At 58.4% G+C, this 15,275-nt stretch overlaps 1 protein-coding gene across 1 annotated transcript; it reads left to right on the plus strand.

Annotated features, from left to right (window-relative positions):
• The first annotated feature begins 3,378 nt into the window (after positions 1-3,378).
• Positions 3,379-13,036, plus strand: STMN3 (stathmin 3). The gene is made up of 5 exons (XM_008157124.3): positions 3,379-3,436; positions 9,001-9,096; positions 9,322-9,497; positions 10,772-10,963; positions 11,375-13,036. Exons 1-5 carry the CDS (start codon positions 3,418-3,420, stop codon positions 11,432-11,434), a joined length of 543 nt encoding a protein of 180 aa, XP_008155346.1. The 5' UTR covers positions 3,379-3,417; the 3' UTR covers positions 11,435-13,036.
• Positions 13,037-15,275: the final 2,239 nt, after the last annotated feature.

The following is a 15,275-nucleotide window of genomic DNA, read 5'->3' on the forward strand; positions in this document are numbered from 1 at the left end:
AGCGCGGCCAAATAGCTTAGCGTGGGCCTGAGGGCAGCGCGGGGCCTGCCGGGAGCTGCAATCTCGGAAGCCGCCACCCGGCTAAAAGTACCAGTTCCAGGGTCTCCGCGACTCTCGGCCCACTAGTCTCTGCGGAAGCCTTCCACGACCAAGGGTCCCAAGAATTCACCCCAGTCCGTCCGGGGCACCACCAGCGCGTGCTCCGCCGTCTGCCAGTTCGGACTTCGCGCGCTGAGGTGCGTAGTGATCGCTTAACGTCACTTCTGCTCCCACTTCCGGCCCGTTGCGTTGCGCTCCCAGCGGAAACCGTTCTCCAACTGAAGGTTCCGCGCTGCCTGTGCGCTTGGTTTCAGGCCCCACCTGACTTTCTTTGACCCTGAGCTCAGGAATCGGCACTCCATCTCCCGCGGGAAGAAACCTGGGGTCCCGCCCATGCCCTCCCTCGATGTCATCTCCACCAAAGCCTCCATACCACTATCCTTCCCTGGGCCAAGCTACCTTGGTTGCCTGGAAACCAGAAGTCTTTAAGACTGTAGTCTAGGTCTGGGAGAGGCCACGCGCCCCTGGGTCCGGGTAAGGCCACGTGCCCCTGGGTCTGGGAGAGGCCACGCGCCCCTGGGTCCAGGTGAGGCTGGATCCCGGGTCCGGGTGAGGCTGTGTGCCCCTGGATCCGGGTGAGGCTGGATCCCGGGTCCGGGTGGGGCCGCGCGCGCCTGGGTCCGGGTGGGGTCACGCGCCCCCTGGGTCTGGGTGGGGCTGCATGCCCCTGAGTCCGGGTGAAGCCATGCCCCTGGGTCCGGCCGAGACCAAACCAGAGGGAGTCGGACCTGCATTACCACCATTTGTCCACCATCCAGAGCTGAGGGGTCAGTGCCGACATGTACACATAAGGAACTGGTGGACATTGATGTTGGGTCTCTAAAGAACTGTTGGTCCAGAAAGAAACTCACTACAGACTGATTCATCTGCCTGTCAGCATAACTATTATTGCTCGTCTCACATTCAGTTCTTATAAGTATATCTCTAGTGACACATGATCTCGCTCATCTAGGGGAAATGATGAACAACATAGACTGATGAACAAGAACAGACCCAGAAACAAGGAGGCATCGATCGGACTATCGGGCCTCAGAGGGAGGATAGGAGAGGGTGGGGGGATGGGGGAGAGATCAACCAAAGGACTTGTGTGCATGCATATGAGCCTAACCAATGGTTAAGTTCAACAGGGGGTTGGGGCATCCGTGGGGAGGGGTGTGGGATGGGAATGGGGGGATGAGGACAAATATGTGACACCTTAATCAATAAAGAAATTTTTAAAAAATAAAATAAGGATAACAACAACAACAAAAAAAGACTGTAGTCTAAACCAATCACTCTTCTTAAGTCCCCAAATGGTTGCCCCTTGCCATGACCTGGCTCCTGGGAGCCTCACCAGTTCCTCCTTTACTTTCCCCTGGGTTTAGCCACTTTTCCGGTCAATGTCCCCCACTGGTTAGGATGAGGTCCCTCTGAATCCCCAGCATCTAGCACCAACTGGCAGTCAACAGAGGGTCCCAGGGGTCAGCACAGCTCTGTTGGGTCAGAAATGCTGGTCTAGGCAACCTCAGCATGTTCCAAAGACATCAGGAAGAAATCGACGCTGCAGTGATGGCCCACGGGCCACTGACAATACTGACTTCAGAGCTCCTCATGGGCTCATTAATGTCCAGATGTTTTCTGCCAAAGGCACATTTATGTCACATGTGTGTCCATGCTGATGTGTGAGATCATGCTTGGGAAGTCTGGGACACATGCTGGCATCCACCCCCACCACCTGTTCTGGTGAGGGAACTGTAGAGGGTCTACCTTGGTCTCTGAGCGGGGAGCTTGGAGCTCTGGCCACACCTTTACTTAATGCTTACCAGCCACGGGCTTCAGAACTATCCCTGCAGGCACTGGTATGTTTGTGCTAATGACCTCTAAGATAAGTTCTTCTGCTGCGCACACTTCACAGGTGAGGGAAGAAAGCACAGGTGGTTAGTAGATTGCCTGAAGCCAGCAGCTAACAAGTCTCAGAGAGGAAAGGGAAACAGGCTGACCAGAGCAAGCCCTACTCAGAGGCACAGGGATCTTGATCAGCCAATAAACTTGAATTGATTGTCTGTTTTGGCAAGCTTTGTGAGACGCCCACAGTGGACCAAATGCCATGTGGACCACAGGACAGATGTTAACCAGTCATACACTTGCTCCGTGTGCATGTCAAGGTGTGTTTGTATACACACCTGTTGGGCCTCCTCCTGGCTGACTCTGATCCTTAGGTTTATCCCTGACTTTCACCTTTCTGAGCCTTCCTCATCTCTCTGCAGGTTCCCGGAGTTTTATTCCTGGCCCTGGGACTTAATTGCTTGTGGAGTAAGCACTGCTCTCAGCCTCGGTGACTCTGTCCCTGAAATGGGAATAACAGTTCATCTGTCTGACTTTCTAGTCCCGAAGTGAGGCAAGGTGGTCACTGCAGAAAAGGGCCTACCATCTCTGCAAGGATCTCCCTTTGTGGGAATAAACCAGAGCCCTGAGCCCGGGGGGGGGGGGGGCGGGGGCAGAACACCCATCCACTCACCAGGTGTGCACATTTGTCCTCTACCACCTGGGAACTGTAGTCATTGCCTCTGAGAAATCTTACCCGGAGGGTTCAGAAAGCCACACAGCCACACAGCAGTGGCTGTCAGAGCCCTGCTTGGAACCCACCTATACCTTGCTTGGAAGCCCTTGTCCCAGGCCCTTTGTCACCGCCCCCACTTACCCTCTTCTCTGCCTCAGAATCTGCCCGTCCTCTGGGATGCCTCTCTCAGCCTCCACATCAGCCCCTACCCATGTCCATGACACGCTTTCCCCTCAGCACAAGCCTGGGCACACAAAAGGTGCCAGCAGCCTCCATGAAGAGCTCTCTGACCCCACCCTCACATAGAGCGGTCCCCTCCTGTTGGGCTCACCCTGAGGAATGGGGGCTGTCTTCACCATCCCCCCAAGCCTGCGCAAAGCCAAGCTGGGACCAGTGTGTCCCTGCGGTGAGCGGTGGAGGATGGGCGTCTGTTTGCAGCACTCTGCCCCGAATCTCAGACTGGGCTCCTCCCTCCCTCCATCCCTCCTTCCATCCCTCCCTCCTTCCTTCATTCACCCCTCTTTCTCTGACGCCTGCAGCCCCTGCCACAGCCAGGCTCCAGTTTTCTCTCTCTCTCTCTCTCTCTCTCTCTCTCTCTCTCTCTCTCTCTCTCTCTCCCTCCCTCCTTCCCTCTTTTCTTCTTCTCCTCCTCCCTCTCTCCCCCCGCGACGCGCCGCCTCCCTCCCTCCTCCCTCCCCTCCCGGCTCTGCAGCATTCGCCCGCTGCAGCTCCAGCCGCGCCCGCGCCTCCCGGTCTCCGCAGCGCTCGCCGCCAGCACCATGGCCAGCACCATGTCCGGTAGGCGGCTTGCCCGGGGGCTTGCAGGGACTGCGGCGGGTCTCAGCAGAGGCCATTGTCTCGCTTCGCCTGATGCTGGGACCAGTTGTAGACTCTGTTTTCTCATCTCAGACCCACGCACCACAAGGACGCAGGGCGCGGCCGGGCCGAATCCGCAGAAACCGGGACTCAGGGGTCCCGGGTTGGGGCGACCCGGTGCTCCAAGGGACTGCAACGCGGGTCTGGCGGGTGTGGCCCGGAGGAACGTCCTGGGCGAGGGCGTCGGGGTACCAGGCCTGGCGCGACTGCGGCGGGTGGCCCGCAGGAGGTGGGCGCGAGCCCGTGCCCCTAGTGGGCGCGCTTGCGGGTGCGGACAAGGTCCCCTGAGGTACCCGGCGATCCAGACCCTGGTGACCTGCGCCTTCGCAAAAGACGGGGTGGGGAGGGGGAGCCTTTGTGGGAGGCCGGGTCCAGGACCGGCGGGGCCCAGCCCTTCCGGCGCCAACGGAGAGCTCCGAAAGGGGGGCGGGGGGCTGAGAGAGGGCTGGAGGGGACCCGCTGGAACCCAGAGGGGCGGCACGCGGACCTCGCATCGCTTCCCCTCCCCTCGCCGCTGCCTACTCGGGGACCACCCTCTGCGACACGTGCCACCGCGGGGGGAGGGGGAGCCACCGCCCTTTGCGCAGCGGGTTTGGAGGGGGAGGGGCTGCCGCCGCTCCGAGCCTTCCCGGGATGGGGCTCGGGCCCCCTCCCACCTTCCTGCGCGGAGCTCCGGCGGAGGGGCGGGCACCGGGCGGGGTGGGGGTGGCCGCTGGGCACTTGCCAGACGGGGGGGGGGAGCTGCCAGGGGCCCCCAGGAGTGAGGAAGCGGGGCTCGCTCTCCCCAGAGCGGTCTGCTCCGACCAGTTGCCCCAGGACCAGCTTCCTCTTTGCACTCTGCGACGGGCGGCCCCACTTCCGCCCTGTTTCCCACTCCGGCCGGGACCCGCACTCCCGCCACCCTTCCCTCCACCCTGGGGCCGCCGAGTCCCCGCTCCGCTCCCCCGACCGGATTCTCTCCAGAGCTCCGCCCACCCGGGGGGCCCGGCCTCGACCCCGCCCCTCGGGCCCGCGACTCCAGGCCCCAGGTGACCCGTGGGAGGAGCGTGTGTCCCTGAGCACACTCCTCCCTCGTCGTGTGGGGGTCGGGTCCCTCTAGGCTTCCTCCACTCCTGCCTCTCGCTGGCTTTCATAGAGACTGGGGACCAGCTTCGGGCAGAACGAGTCCCTCCTCCAGCCAGGCTGGGTGGCCCGCGAGCTGCCCTGAGGCCCGTGGTCCTTGTTCCTCCCTGAGCCTGCGCGGTGGGACAATGGGCAGCCTCTTGTGGGGAGCACCGCTCAGCGTTTTCTCTCCTTCACCCTCCTTAGCGGTGAACACTCTGCTCAATAGGCCTCCCGGCCCCATCCGTCCGACAGGGAAGCAGACTGAAAAACCACCTTCCATGGCTGTCAGAGCTGTGCACAGACACCCTCTGACCCAGAGCCCCCTGCCCCAGCCCTTTCTCTTTGCCAGATGTTGGGGCACCGCTGACCCTTACTTGTTCCCACAATTTTTCTGCCCCCTTGCTGAGGCCCCAGGCCTGGGCTTTCCTGCTCTGCCATCAGCGCCACCCTTGATAGAGTGTGGCTACAGGTGCACAAAGCTGTCATCGCCAGTGCCTCCAGCCTTCAGCACTGGAGGGCATGGCAGCCTGGCCCAGAGGGGCTGCCGAGACCGCCCGTAAATGTGGCCAAAATCGGGTTAAGGGAACTCCAGCAGTGGCTTCTCTGTGAAAGACATCGCTGACCCACTGGTGGTCTGTCTGGTCTTCATGACCAGGGTGAGGAGTGGTCACCTGCCACCAGGTTGATCGTGGGGGGGGGCGGGGAGGCGGGCGAGCTCTCTCTTGCTCTCACTTGGGAAGACGGGGCTTCCTCTCTGTGCCAGGGTCCGCCTCAGGCACACGGTTCTCACAGGCTCTCGCAGACTCCTGCTCCCTCTGTGCCTGATACAGTTCCATCAGGCCTGAGGCCCCGCCTGCTGCTGAGCCCCCTGGGCCTCCGTTCCCATCGAGTGGGGGTGATAATGACACCTTGTTCTGAGGGTCGAATGAGAAATTTCAGGACAGGTGCTTGGCCTGCTGCCTGGCAAGAGGAGAATGCCCCTCCATGTCAAGTAGTGTGACTGCTGTGGCCACATTTCCCAGTGCCCTGACCAGAGAAAGGTGATTGCACCAACAGGTTCCCCCATAGTGGGCTCCTGGCACTGTTGGAGGCAACTCTGACGGTTAGAGAGGGGCAGCTTGGTGGCAACAAGTTCCACCTGTTGGAGAGCAGTTAGCAGCAGCCCCCAGGGCCCTCCTAGGGGTGAGTGGGCATCTGTGGGCCACCTGGCCTCCCAGTTCTCCCCATGAAGCTCCCAACAGGAAAGTGCCATCAGAGGCCTGGGCTTGTGACCAGGCTCTGATCCTGGCATGCTGTGTGACTTTGGGTGGGCCACTTGCCCTCTCTGAGCCTCCTTTTTCCTCTGTATGAATGAGGCTGACAAAGGTGTCTGCCTGGCTGGCTGATCTTGAGGGTCAGTTGGGAGAAATGGGTGGGATTTGCCCCTCCATAGGCACTGGTGTTGTTACCATGTGGCTGTATGCTGATCTGGTGCCTTCTGACTCTTGCTCATCTGGGATCTAGCCACCAAAGCCCAATCTACATTTTTGTATATTTAACATTTGATATGAAGAGGAAGGGGGAGATGAAATCAATCAGGTCATGGCAGAGATTTGTTTGTATGACTTCCTGAAGCCAGGGATGTGGAGGGAAGAGAAGGGTGCTGGTGAAGGGCAGACAAGGCCTGGTGCCTCGCGACCTCGAGGGGCTTCTGAGCTGAGTATGTCTGTGGAGGGGTGGCCTGGATGGGTCTGGGTCTCTATCTCTTCCCTCTGCAATGAGACATGACCTTTAAGCCCCTCCAGCTCTGAAAATACAGGTGTAACCTCCTGTCTTGCATGAGGCTGAACTGGCCTCGTTCTCCAATTCCCCACCTGCTGACCATCCCCTCTGTCATGCAGCCAGACCACAGAGCAGGGCTCACTCTCAAGTCCCTTCCCATTTGGCTTCATGAGGATAAGTCTTCTGGGAAGGACTGGGATAAATCAACCGGGGGAATCTCCATGACCATCAGACACTGAGCTGTGTCCCTGTTCGAAGCTGTAGGACACAGTCCCTCACTTCCCAGGTGGACACTTATCCCCTGGGCACGGCTGTGACCCATGAGAACTCTGACCTGTCTCCAGCCCCCGGTCCCTCTCCTCTCTTCTTGACAACACAGCACTCATACCTGCCCATGCTCCCCATCCTGCTCCCTGAATTGCTGCCAGCCTTCCCCCATGCTGAGGTGACAGTGACCTGGAAGGAAGCACCCCCTGGCATTTGCCCATAAACTTGTTTCTCCTCTTTAATGACTGCAGCTCCCTTTCCTGGAAAAATTTCAGGCTCAAGGCAGAGAGGAGCCAGAGCAGCTGTGAGGCCCCAGGTTCCTGGCCTGTAACATAAACCCACTCACAGGTTCTGAAAGGTCAGGATGAGAGACTGTATCTGTTGCCCAGTGGCAGGTGCTGGCAGGGTTAGACAGAGTCCACTCCTTCCTGTTCTCTCCCAGAATCCCGAGGTGCCTCCTGATCCAGACCCCTCCGGAGACCCTCCCCATCTTCCCTTCTGAGCACGGAGCTGGCTACTCCCCAGCCTCTCCTGGCCTGCCTCCTGGTGAGCCAGCTCTGCCTGGTCACATGCGCTGTGATGTACCCCTCTGTCTCCTCTTTGAAATGAACTTTTAACAACACCAGTAATATATGAATAGAAAGTCAGACCAAAACCCCCTGTGAGCCCCCCACCGCCCTCCCGGAACCAATGAGTAAGATGTGTTTTTGCCCCAACCCTCCAGGCCCCCAAGGCTTTCTATGCTGAGGCCCAAGAGTTCGTTGTGGTCCCGTCACAGCCTCTGGGACTCTCTCCAGAAGAGTCTAGGCCATCAGGGTATTTTGATCAAATAACCTCATTCCCTGTGCTGGCTGTGGGAGGACCTGCCCCCGGGAGCTATTCCCTCAGACCAGGGCCTGACTGTTTCTGTCCTGTGCCTGTTTCTACAGCAACACTCTCCTCACTTTCCTGTTAACTCGGTTTCAAAACATCTTGTGCGAAATTTTTAAAAAATATTTTTAATTGATTTCAGAGAGAAGGGAGAGGGAGAGAGAGATAGAAACATTAATGATGAGAGAGAATTCTTGATCAGCTGCCTCCTGCACATCCCACACTGGGGATCAAGCCTGCATGTGCCCTGACCAGGAATTGAACCGTGACCTCTTGGTTCATAGGTCGACGCTCAACCACTGAGCCACGCAGGCCGGGCGTCTTGTGAAATTTGATCAGAAAGTTTCTTGTCCATCTAAACCCTTGTCCAAATTTTTGTGTGCCCCTTGGAAGAGTGCTTGGGGGACTGTGCATCCTTTTTCCTTCATGAAGACAGACTCCCTCTCCCCGGAGTACGTCTCTGGTGTCACATGGGCCTCTGAGCCTCCTAGACTGCAGGGCCTGCTGGAGTGGTGAGAAGAACACAGACCACCTGGAATTGTGTGTGAGGAGGATTGGGAAAGTCACTGGAGTCACCTGGGCCCAGCTTCATCTTGGTTGAGTGGGGTGACAGTATTGGGCTTGCAAGATTGACTAATGTGTCTACTTTGAGGCCTGGCTTGCCATGAATACACCACAAATAGCTCAGTTATTTCCATTCCAATAGTGGGCATTTCCCCTTTCCCAACAGGGCTCAGGCTCAACTCTTTTTCTGTCTGGGAGGTGATAACTCTTGCTTGTGGGCACTGGCTCTGCAAAGCTAAAGGGTGGGCTGTGGTGCTGAATGGACAGCTCCCTTCCATTTGGCCCTAGATGGGAAACCAGTGCATCTGGTGAGGCCCGGGTTTAATGGAGTGACCACAATACTGTTAGGGTAAGTGGAGGGGGCAGAGATAAGGGAGTCTGCGGGCTTCACCCAAGTGTACAAGCTCCACTCAGTGCCAGCCCAGACCTGAGTGGTTAATGTTGTCTACCCCGGGGGCAAGTTCTGACAGGGGAAAGTGGTATGGGGGGGCGTAGAGGGAGTAAGAGTTGGGAAAATACAACAGTGACAAAGAATCAGAGACACAGGAATATAAGGAGATAGTGACAGGTAGAGAGCCAGAAAGACAGAGGGATGAACAGAGACATAGACAGTGAGGGAGTGATCCAAAGAAAGAACAAAAGACAGACACAGCAGTGCAGAGAGGGAGGCTGACAGACCAGGGCTGAGAGACAGGATCAGAGAGAACAATGCAGGTGACCCACAGGGAGGCATGTCCAAGGAAAGACCGCAGGTGGGGAGGGAGAGAAGAGATGTAGAGAGTCAGAGATGTGGGAACGGAAAGAGCCAGATGACAGGCTCCCACAGAGATGCACCAGAGGGAGGAGCTGTGTGTGTGTGTGTGTGGGGGGGAGATGGGGCAGGTGAGGGTGGGGCTGCTCACCTGGCCTCCCACCCACAGCCTACAAGGAGAAGATGAAGGAGCTGTCCGTGCTGTCGCTCATCTGCTCCTGCTTCTACTCACAGCCACATCCCAACACCATCTACCAGTATGGGGGTGAGTGTGCCCACTCCCCATCCTGTGGCCTTTTGACCCCTGGCTTGGCTGACTTCTGGAGAGGGGCTTTTGGGGAGAGTGGCTGGTTAGGGACTCAGGCCTGCAGGCCCTCTATGAACAGCCACACCCTCTGGCTCAGGCCTCGAATTGGATGTGTGCTGGGAACCAGCCCCTCCACCCACCCCCACTTGGCTGACCTTCCTGAAGTCTGATCTTGCCCTGCAGACATGGAGGTGAAGCAGCTGGACAAGAGGGCCTCTGGCCAGAGCTTTGAGGTCATCCTCAAGTCCCCTTCTGACTTGTCACCGGAGAGCCCTGTGCTCTCCTCCCCCCCCAAGAGGAAGGACACCTCCCTGGAGGAGCTGCAGAAGCGGCTGGAGGCAGCTGAGGAGCGGAGGAAGGTGAGGATCCCACATCTGGTCTGATGAAGGTAGCCAGGAGGTCTTGCTGGCCATGGACATGGCCCCCAAGGTGCAGGGTGCTCCAAACCGCTGCTTGGTGGTTGGCCTGTGGTGGAGAGTCCCATGGTTTCCTGGACCTCCTCCTGAGAGGTCAGAATGGGATGGGGGAGGAAGGATTCCCAATGGCAGTCAGCTGGAGGGAGACAGGAACCAGGGAGATTGGGGGGCCTTGGCCATGGCTAGGAGAGTCTGGTGGTGGCCCTGGGACATGAGGCTCACTGACATCCTTCTCCTGGACAAGGGAATGAGAAGGAAGGGCCTCCATGTGCTGGGGGCTGCACAACTAGACCTGTTGGGGGTTCAAGGGCCTCTGGGAGAAGTGGGGAGTGGGCCCAGGCCCCTCCCTGCCCCTTTACCTCACACCAGCCTCTCTGAGGCTGAAACACACAGAAGAGGAATTGCTCTCGGGAGTGTGTCCTGGTACCCAAGCTCACAGGACAGGGGCAGCGGCCCCACCTCCTTCACAGCAGGTCCCGTGACACCTGGGCCCCAGGTTTCCCAGAGATGATCCGGAGCGACTGGCCTTCTGCGGAGGCTGAGGGCTCTAATTACTGGGAGCCTCAGGCTCTCCTTGGGGGCCACCAGGCAGCCCCTCCCCCAGCAGGGCCCAACACTGACACCAGCAGCCCCAGGCTCCTCTCTCTAACTTAGCCTCTCCCCAGCACCCCTGGGGAGCCGGCCACCACTCCTAGCACCTTAGGAAGCTCAGCACCTGGCCTGTACCAAACCGCTACTTTGTGCTCGGCGGGCAGAGGTTTGAAGAAGAGACGGGAAGGCTCGGTGATGGCCCACAAGTGTAGATTCTCTTTGCTCCTCAACATTCTCCCAGCGCACCGCGGGGCTTGGAGCGCCGAGAGGAACGGAGGCTGCCTGGCCTAGGGCGCCCTCAGCCTAGCAGGGAAGGGGCAGCTCTGCAGACTGGGGGGGGGGGGGGGGGGGGGGGCAGGTGCGGAACGACGAGGTGTCTTCAGGCCTCGGAGCTTTCAGCGCTCAGGTCCTCGGAAGGCAGGCAAACCAGGAAGGAGGTCCCCCTCCCCGACTCAGGACAGTGTAGGCATGAGCTCCGCGAAGACGTGTGTCTTGGGGGCAGCAGGGCAGGGTGACGGGCCCGGGGCGGGTCCGATGGCAGCGTCGGGGACCTGGGTGGGGGCGCGGGGGTCTGGGCTGCGGGCGGAGCCCGGGCCGCGCTCCACGCCCTCCAACGCGCCGCACAGACGCAGGAGGCGCAGGTGCTGAAGCAGCTGGCGGAGCGGCGCGAGCACGAGCGGGAGGTGCTGCACAAGGCGCTGGAGGAGAACAACAACTTCAGCCGCCTGGCGGAGGAGAAGCTCAACTACAAGATGGAGCTCAGCAAGGAGATCCGCGAGGCGCACCTGGCGGCGCTGCGCGAGCGGCTGCGCGAGAAGGTGCGCGCCGGGCGGGGCGGGACCCCAGCAGAGCGCGGGGGCCGCGGGATGGGCTCACCCGGCATTTTGGGGGGACCTCTAGCAGTGGACGAATGAAGAGCCATGATCTGGTCCTGCTGGGACACAGTCGATAACGCAGTAATACACGGACAAGCGTCACTTTGGAAGCGCTCTGAAGCAGCGCGTCCGGATGTGAGCTAGGAGACGGGAGGAGCTGTTTTGGGTTGGGGAGCCGGGAAGTCCCCAAGGAGCCCATCCTTTGGCGGGTTCCTGCCCAACGCACCCCCAGCGCCCCCATCGCCGGGTCCGTGCTTGGGGCCAGCCCAGGATGAGGCGAGGCCCTGCCGCTGCGGAGGGTGGGGTGGGATGCGGGAGCAGGACCCCAGCCCACCCCCGCCTCCTCCCCCGCAGGAGCTGCATGCCGCCGAGGTGCGCAGGAACAAGGAGCAGCGAGAGGAGATGTCCGGCTAAGGGGCTTTGGACACCACCGCACCTGGATCCTGAGCCGAGACAAGAACACATTCGGGTTTTGTTTTTGTTTTGTTCAACTCTGTCTAGATGCAACACTTTGTTCCCGCTCCTCCCCTCACCTCCCGCACTCCCAGCTTCATGCTTCTGTTTCCGCACTCTGAGCTGTCCAGTCCCGTGGCAGCCGCTGGCCACAGGCTCTCCCCGGAGGAGTCACGGGCGGGGTGGGGTGGGGCACAAGGTCCCTCAGTTCAGGCACCAGACTGGGTGGTGGCTGGGTCCCCTCTTGGCAGTCCTCTTAGCGGACGTGCTGGTGACCAGCGGCGGTGGCAGGAACATGTAGTCTATGCTGGGTTGTCCTGTGAGCACCCCCAAGCAAAGGCACCACCACCTGAGGTCCTGGGTGGAGGAGGAGGAGGAAGGCGTGGACTGAGAGGAGCCTGTGGGCAGTGCGGGTCGGCCTTGGGGATGGGCGCAGTGGAGCTTTGCGAACTGATGGGCGGAGGCTGCAGCGCCTCTTCGTGTGGCTGTACAGGGGTCCTTGGAGACCGGCTGGCCTGGGGGCCTGTGGTCATTGCCTGTGGCTGGAGTGGGGGCCTGTGGAAGGTGCCTGGCCTGAGCCTTCAGGGAGTGGGCATTCTCTACCAAGGACCCAGAGCAGGCTGGGTGGTGAACAGGGTTGTGGCAGCGTGACACCCCTGCTGGCCCCTCCTCCCAGAAGTGCCCTCCTTCCAGAGCCCCCGCCAAGGCCCCGGGAAAGCCGTCCTGCTCTTCCTCCCTCCTCCCCGACACCTGTCCCCAGAGTCCTTCGCAGTCCTGCCCACGACGCTCCTGCCCTCGCGCTTTCAGGCTTGCCTCCAGCCAGTGTAGCCACGTGTGAGTGGCAGCCACAGGTGCTTCTCGGGAGCCCCTAGCAGACGGCAGAGGGCAGACGGCAGGGGCCAGGGCTCCCAAGCCACCGCCCCACCTGGTCCATCCTTGGCACTCCTGGCTGTTGGCCCCTCTGGCCAGCCTGCAGGCTGGAGTCCTGGCTCTAGCACTTTCCTGCAAAGACCCTCCTGGACTGGGTTCCTCCCCCACCCTCAGCCTGGCCTCTGAGGACCACCACCTGCCTGGACATGGGGTTGTCTGGTTTTGGACCCCCTGCAGCACCGTCCCCTTCTCCAGGGCAGTCCCACCCTCCGTGGGCACTGGTGCAGGGTCCCTGCGGACCATTCTCCTGGTGGAGAGAGGAGGGGACGGACTATAAGTCCTCGCAGGACCCAGAGCCCAGCTTCCTTCCTGCAGAAACGAACGGGGGCCAGCCAGGGATCAGGGTGAGAGCTGATCCCCGGGCTTAGGGGAGGTGGGGACACATGCCTCCTCCTCGGCCCCACTGAGCGAGCCTCCAGGAGGGGTAAGCTAGGAGTGGGCCCAGCAATGCCACCCGAAGCTTTGGCGGGCCTCGGAGGGATGTGGGAAGGGAGCGGAGGGCCGAGTTTCTTTAGCTGGGCAGCTCTCAGCGCGGAAGCCTGGTGTAAATGCACCCATCTCACCCTGTAGTGAAAGTGAACTTAAAAACTAAATCAAATCAACAATTAAAGAAAAAACAAACGTGTGTGTTTAAGAAACGGTTGCACTGTCCCACTGTCCTGTGTCTGGGGGGTGGGAACGGGCTTCGAGCTACGGCCTGTGCGTGAAGGAGCTGCCACTCCCTGTTATCAGCTTGTTTTACCACACAGTTAGGAGCAGTTCTGGTGACAATGGCAATTTTAGGAAATGAGTGTGTAAATGACACACAGCCCATTTCCCCTCCAGAGCCCGGGAGCAAGCGGGTAGGGGCCCAGGTGGCTGCTGGCCACGTCGGCACTCGGCCTGCATCTCCACAAGCGTCCCTGCAGCGGCGGCACAATCACTGATGTTAGGGACATAGTAGGACTTTTGGGAAAACTTCTCCAACTTTTAGGTTTCAGGGACCCTTTACAATCTCAAAAATCTAGGGAGAACCTCCAAAGAGCTTTGTTTATGTGGGGTCACATTAGGAGTTAGAACTCAGAAATTAAAAAACTATTAACTCACTTAAAAATCATCTACCCAGGGACTCTTCCCCTCCCCACGTGGGAGTCTGTGCTATGAGATTCTTTCTCCTCTCCACGTGGGAGTCAGTACTTGTTCTTCAATAAATTTCCACCTTTGCTGTACCAGGAAAAAAAAAAAAAAAAGATATACCCATTACTTTTAGCATAACACTTTAAAATTAAAAACAATGGAAAAAACTGGAATGGTTGTATATGAAAAAAAAAACTGGCTTCATGGAGATCAATGGCTGTTGGAAAAGGAATGTGTCTTTAATAGCTCATTCCTTAATACCAAACAGAAGCTGGATGAGGGATAGTTTCTTAAAAGTTGGCTGCAATGTGAAGTCAAAACCAACTTGAACTTTCCTTGCTCTTACATCAGCCATCTAGTCTGTCACGTCCTTGACTCAATCTTTACCCATGGGTGGGGACTCTGGACAGCGGAGCTCAGGGCCTGTATGGCTGCGGAGGGAGGGGACAGGATTGGGTGAGCTGGGCCTGCCTTGTACTGCTTCCTGTCTGGTCTGGAGCCTGAAAAGAACAATGAGAGGCCTGGTGATGACCTCCTGGTCTGCCTCTCCAGGGTCCAGGGTTCTCAGGAGAGGGCCTAAAGGCGGTGACCTGCATGACACGGAGTTTTCCTCTCCCTGCAAACACCCAGAGTGAGAGCTCCCTCCCCGTGGGACCAGGATGGGCATCTCGCATGAGTGCGCCTGGGGAGAAATCAACACCCCCATAGCCCAGTGTGAACTAATCCATCCTGCCAGCCAAGCAGAGCCCAGTGCCGTAGTCTAGCTCTTTTGGAGACCGAAGAGGTGAGGTCAGGTTCAGATGTTAGGCCGGAGGTCATGCTGCAGTGGAAACATGGAGCCCGGGAGTCCGAGTGCTCAGACTCCGGCTGCCGGCCATAGCTCACCCTGACTGGAGAGCAGTGGGCGCCTGGTGCAAGCATGATGCCGCTGGCAGCTCTCCTGGTGCCACGCTTGCCTGATCCTGACACCAGTGCCCTTCTGGGCCTTCTTTGCTGATTTTATTGGCATTTGTGTCCAGAATGTGAAGAGGGGAACTCAGATAAATAATGGATCAGATAAATAATGGACCTAGACTGTGCACATCTGCTCAGATAATAGGCTCAATAGTCTAATCTTTAAAAAGACTTTTTCCATCATTGGCTTGAGTACAGTCTACGTTATTGAAAACATGAAAGTGCAACTCTCCTAATAAAACCTCACTGAAATGAAGTTTGCTTGAAAACCTCCCATTCTAGGAAATGGCCTTCAGTTGTCTTCCTGCTGAAGAATGAACATGGTTTACAACCTGGTCCTAAACAAGACATCAGTTTCCTGCCCGTTTCGAGAGGCAATTTTTTAGGAACTGCTAGCACGAAAAGCAATGATACTGAACAGCTCAGGTGTGCCTGCCCTGTTCTGAGAGCAGCCAGCCTTGGCCACCCTCTCGGCGCTAGCTACCCTGTCGGCTGGAGCCAGGGACACTAAGGAATGTGCAGGACACTGCAAGTCCTCAGACCAAGGGCAGGTAGCTTCATAATTGCCTGGGCTCTGGGGAGGGCAGGTGAATCCCACTAATCACCACCCTGGGCCCCCCACTGCACCTTTCACACAGCAAGGCCAATTGCACCTGCTCACAAGTCAAAGGAACACCACAAAATCCGAGCCTTCCGGACCCTGAGAGGACGAATGAAATTCTCAGAGCGTCCCTAACCCTACATCTGTTTCTTTTATAGCTCAGCTATAATTGAGGAACTGCATTGTAATTATTTATTTTAA

Source organism: Eptesicus fuscus, chromosome 12 (genome assembly GCF_027574615.1).
Source record: "Eptesicus fuscus isolate TK198812 chromosome 12, DD_ASM_mEF_20220401, whole genome shotgun sequence".
Classification (NCBI taxonomy): Eukaryota; Metazoa; Chordata; class Mammalia; order Chiroptera; family Vespertilionidae; genus Eptesicus; species Eptesicus fuscus.

Coding starts and splice junctions, on each gene's coding strand:
- STMN3 (XM_008157124.3), top strand. Junction 9,097..9,321: donor CACCATCTACCAGTATGGGG/GTGAGTGTGCCC, acceptor CTTGCCCTGCAG/ACATGGAGGTGAAGCAGCTG. Junction 10,964..11,374: donor GCGAGCGGCTGCGCGAGAAG/GTGCGCGCCGGG, acceptor CCTCCCCCGCAG/GAGCTGCATGCCGCCGAGGT.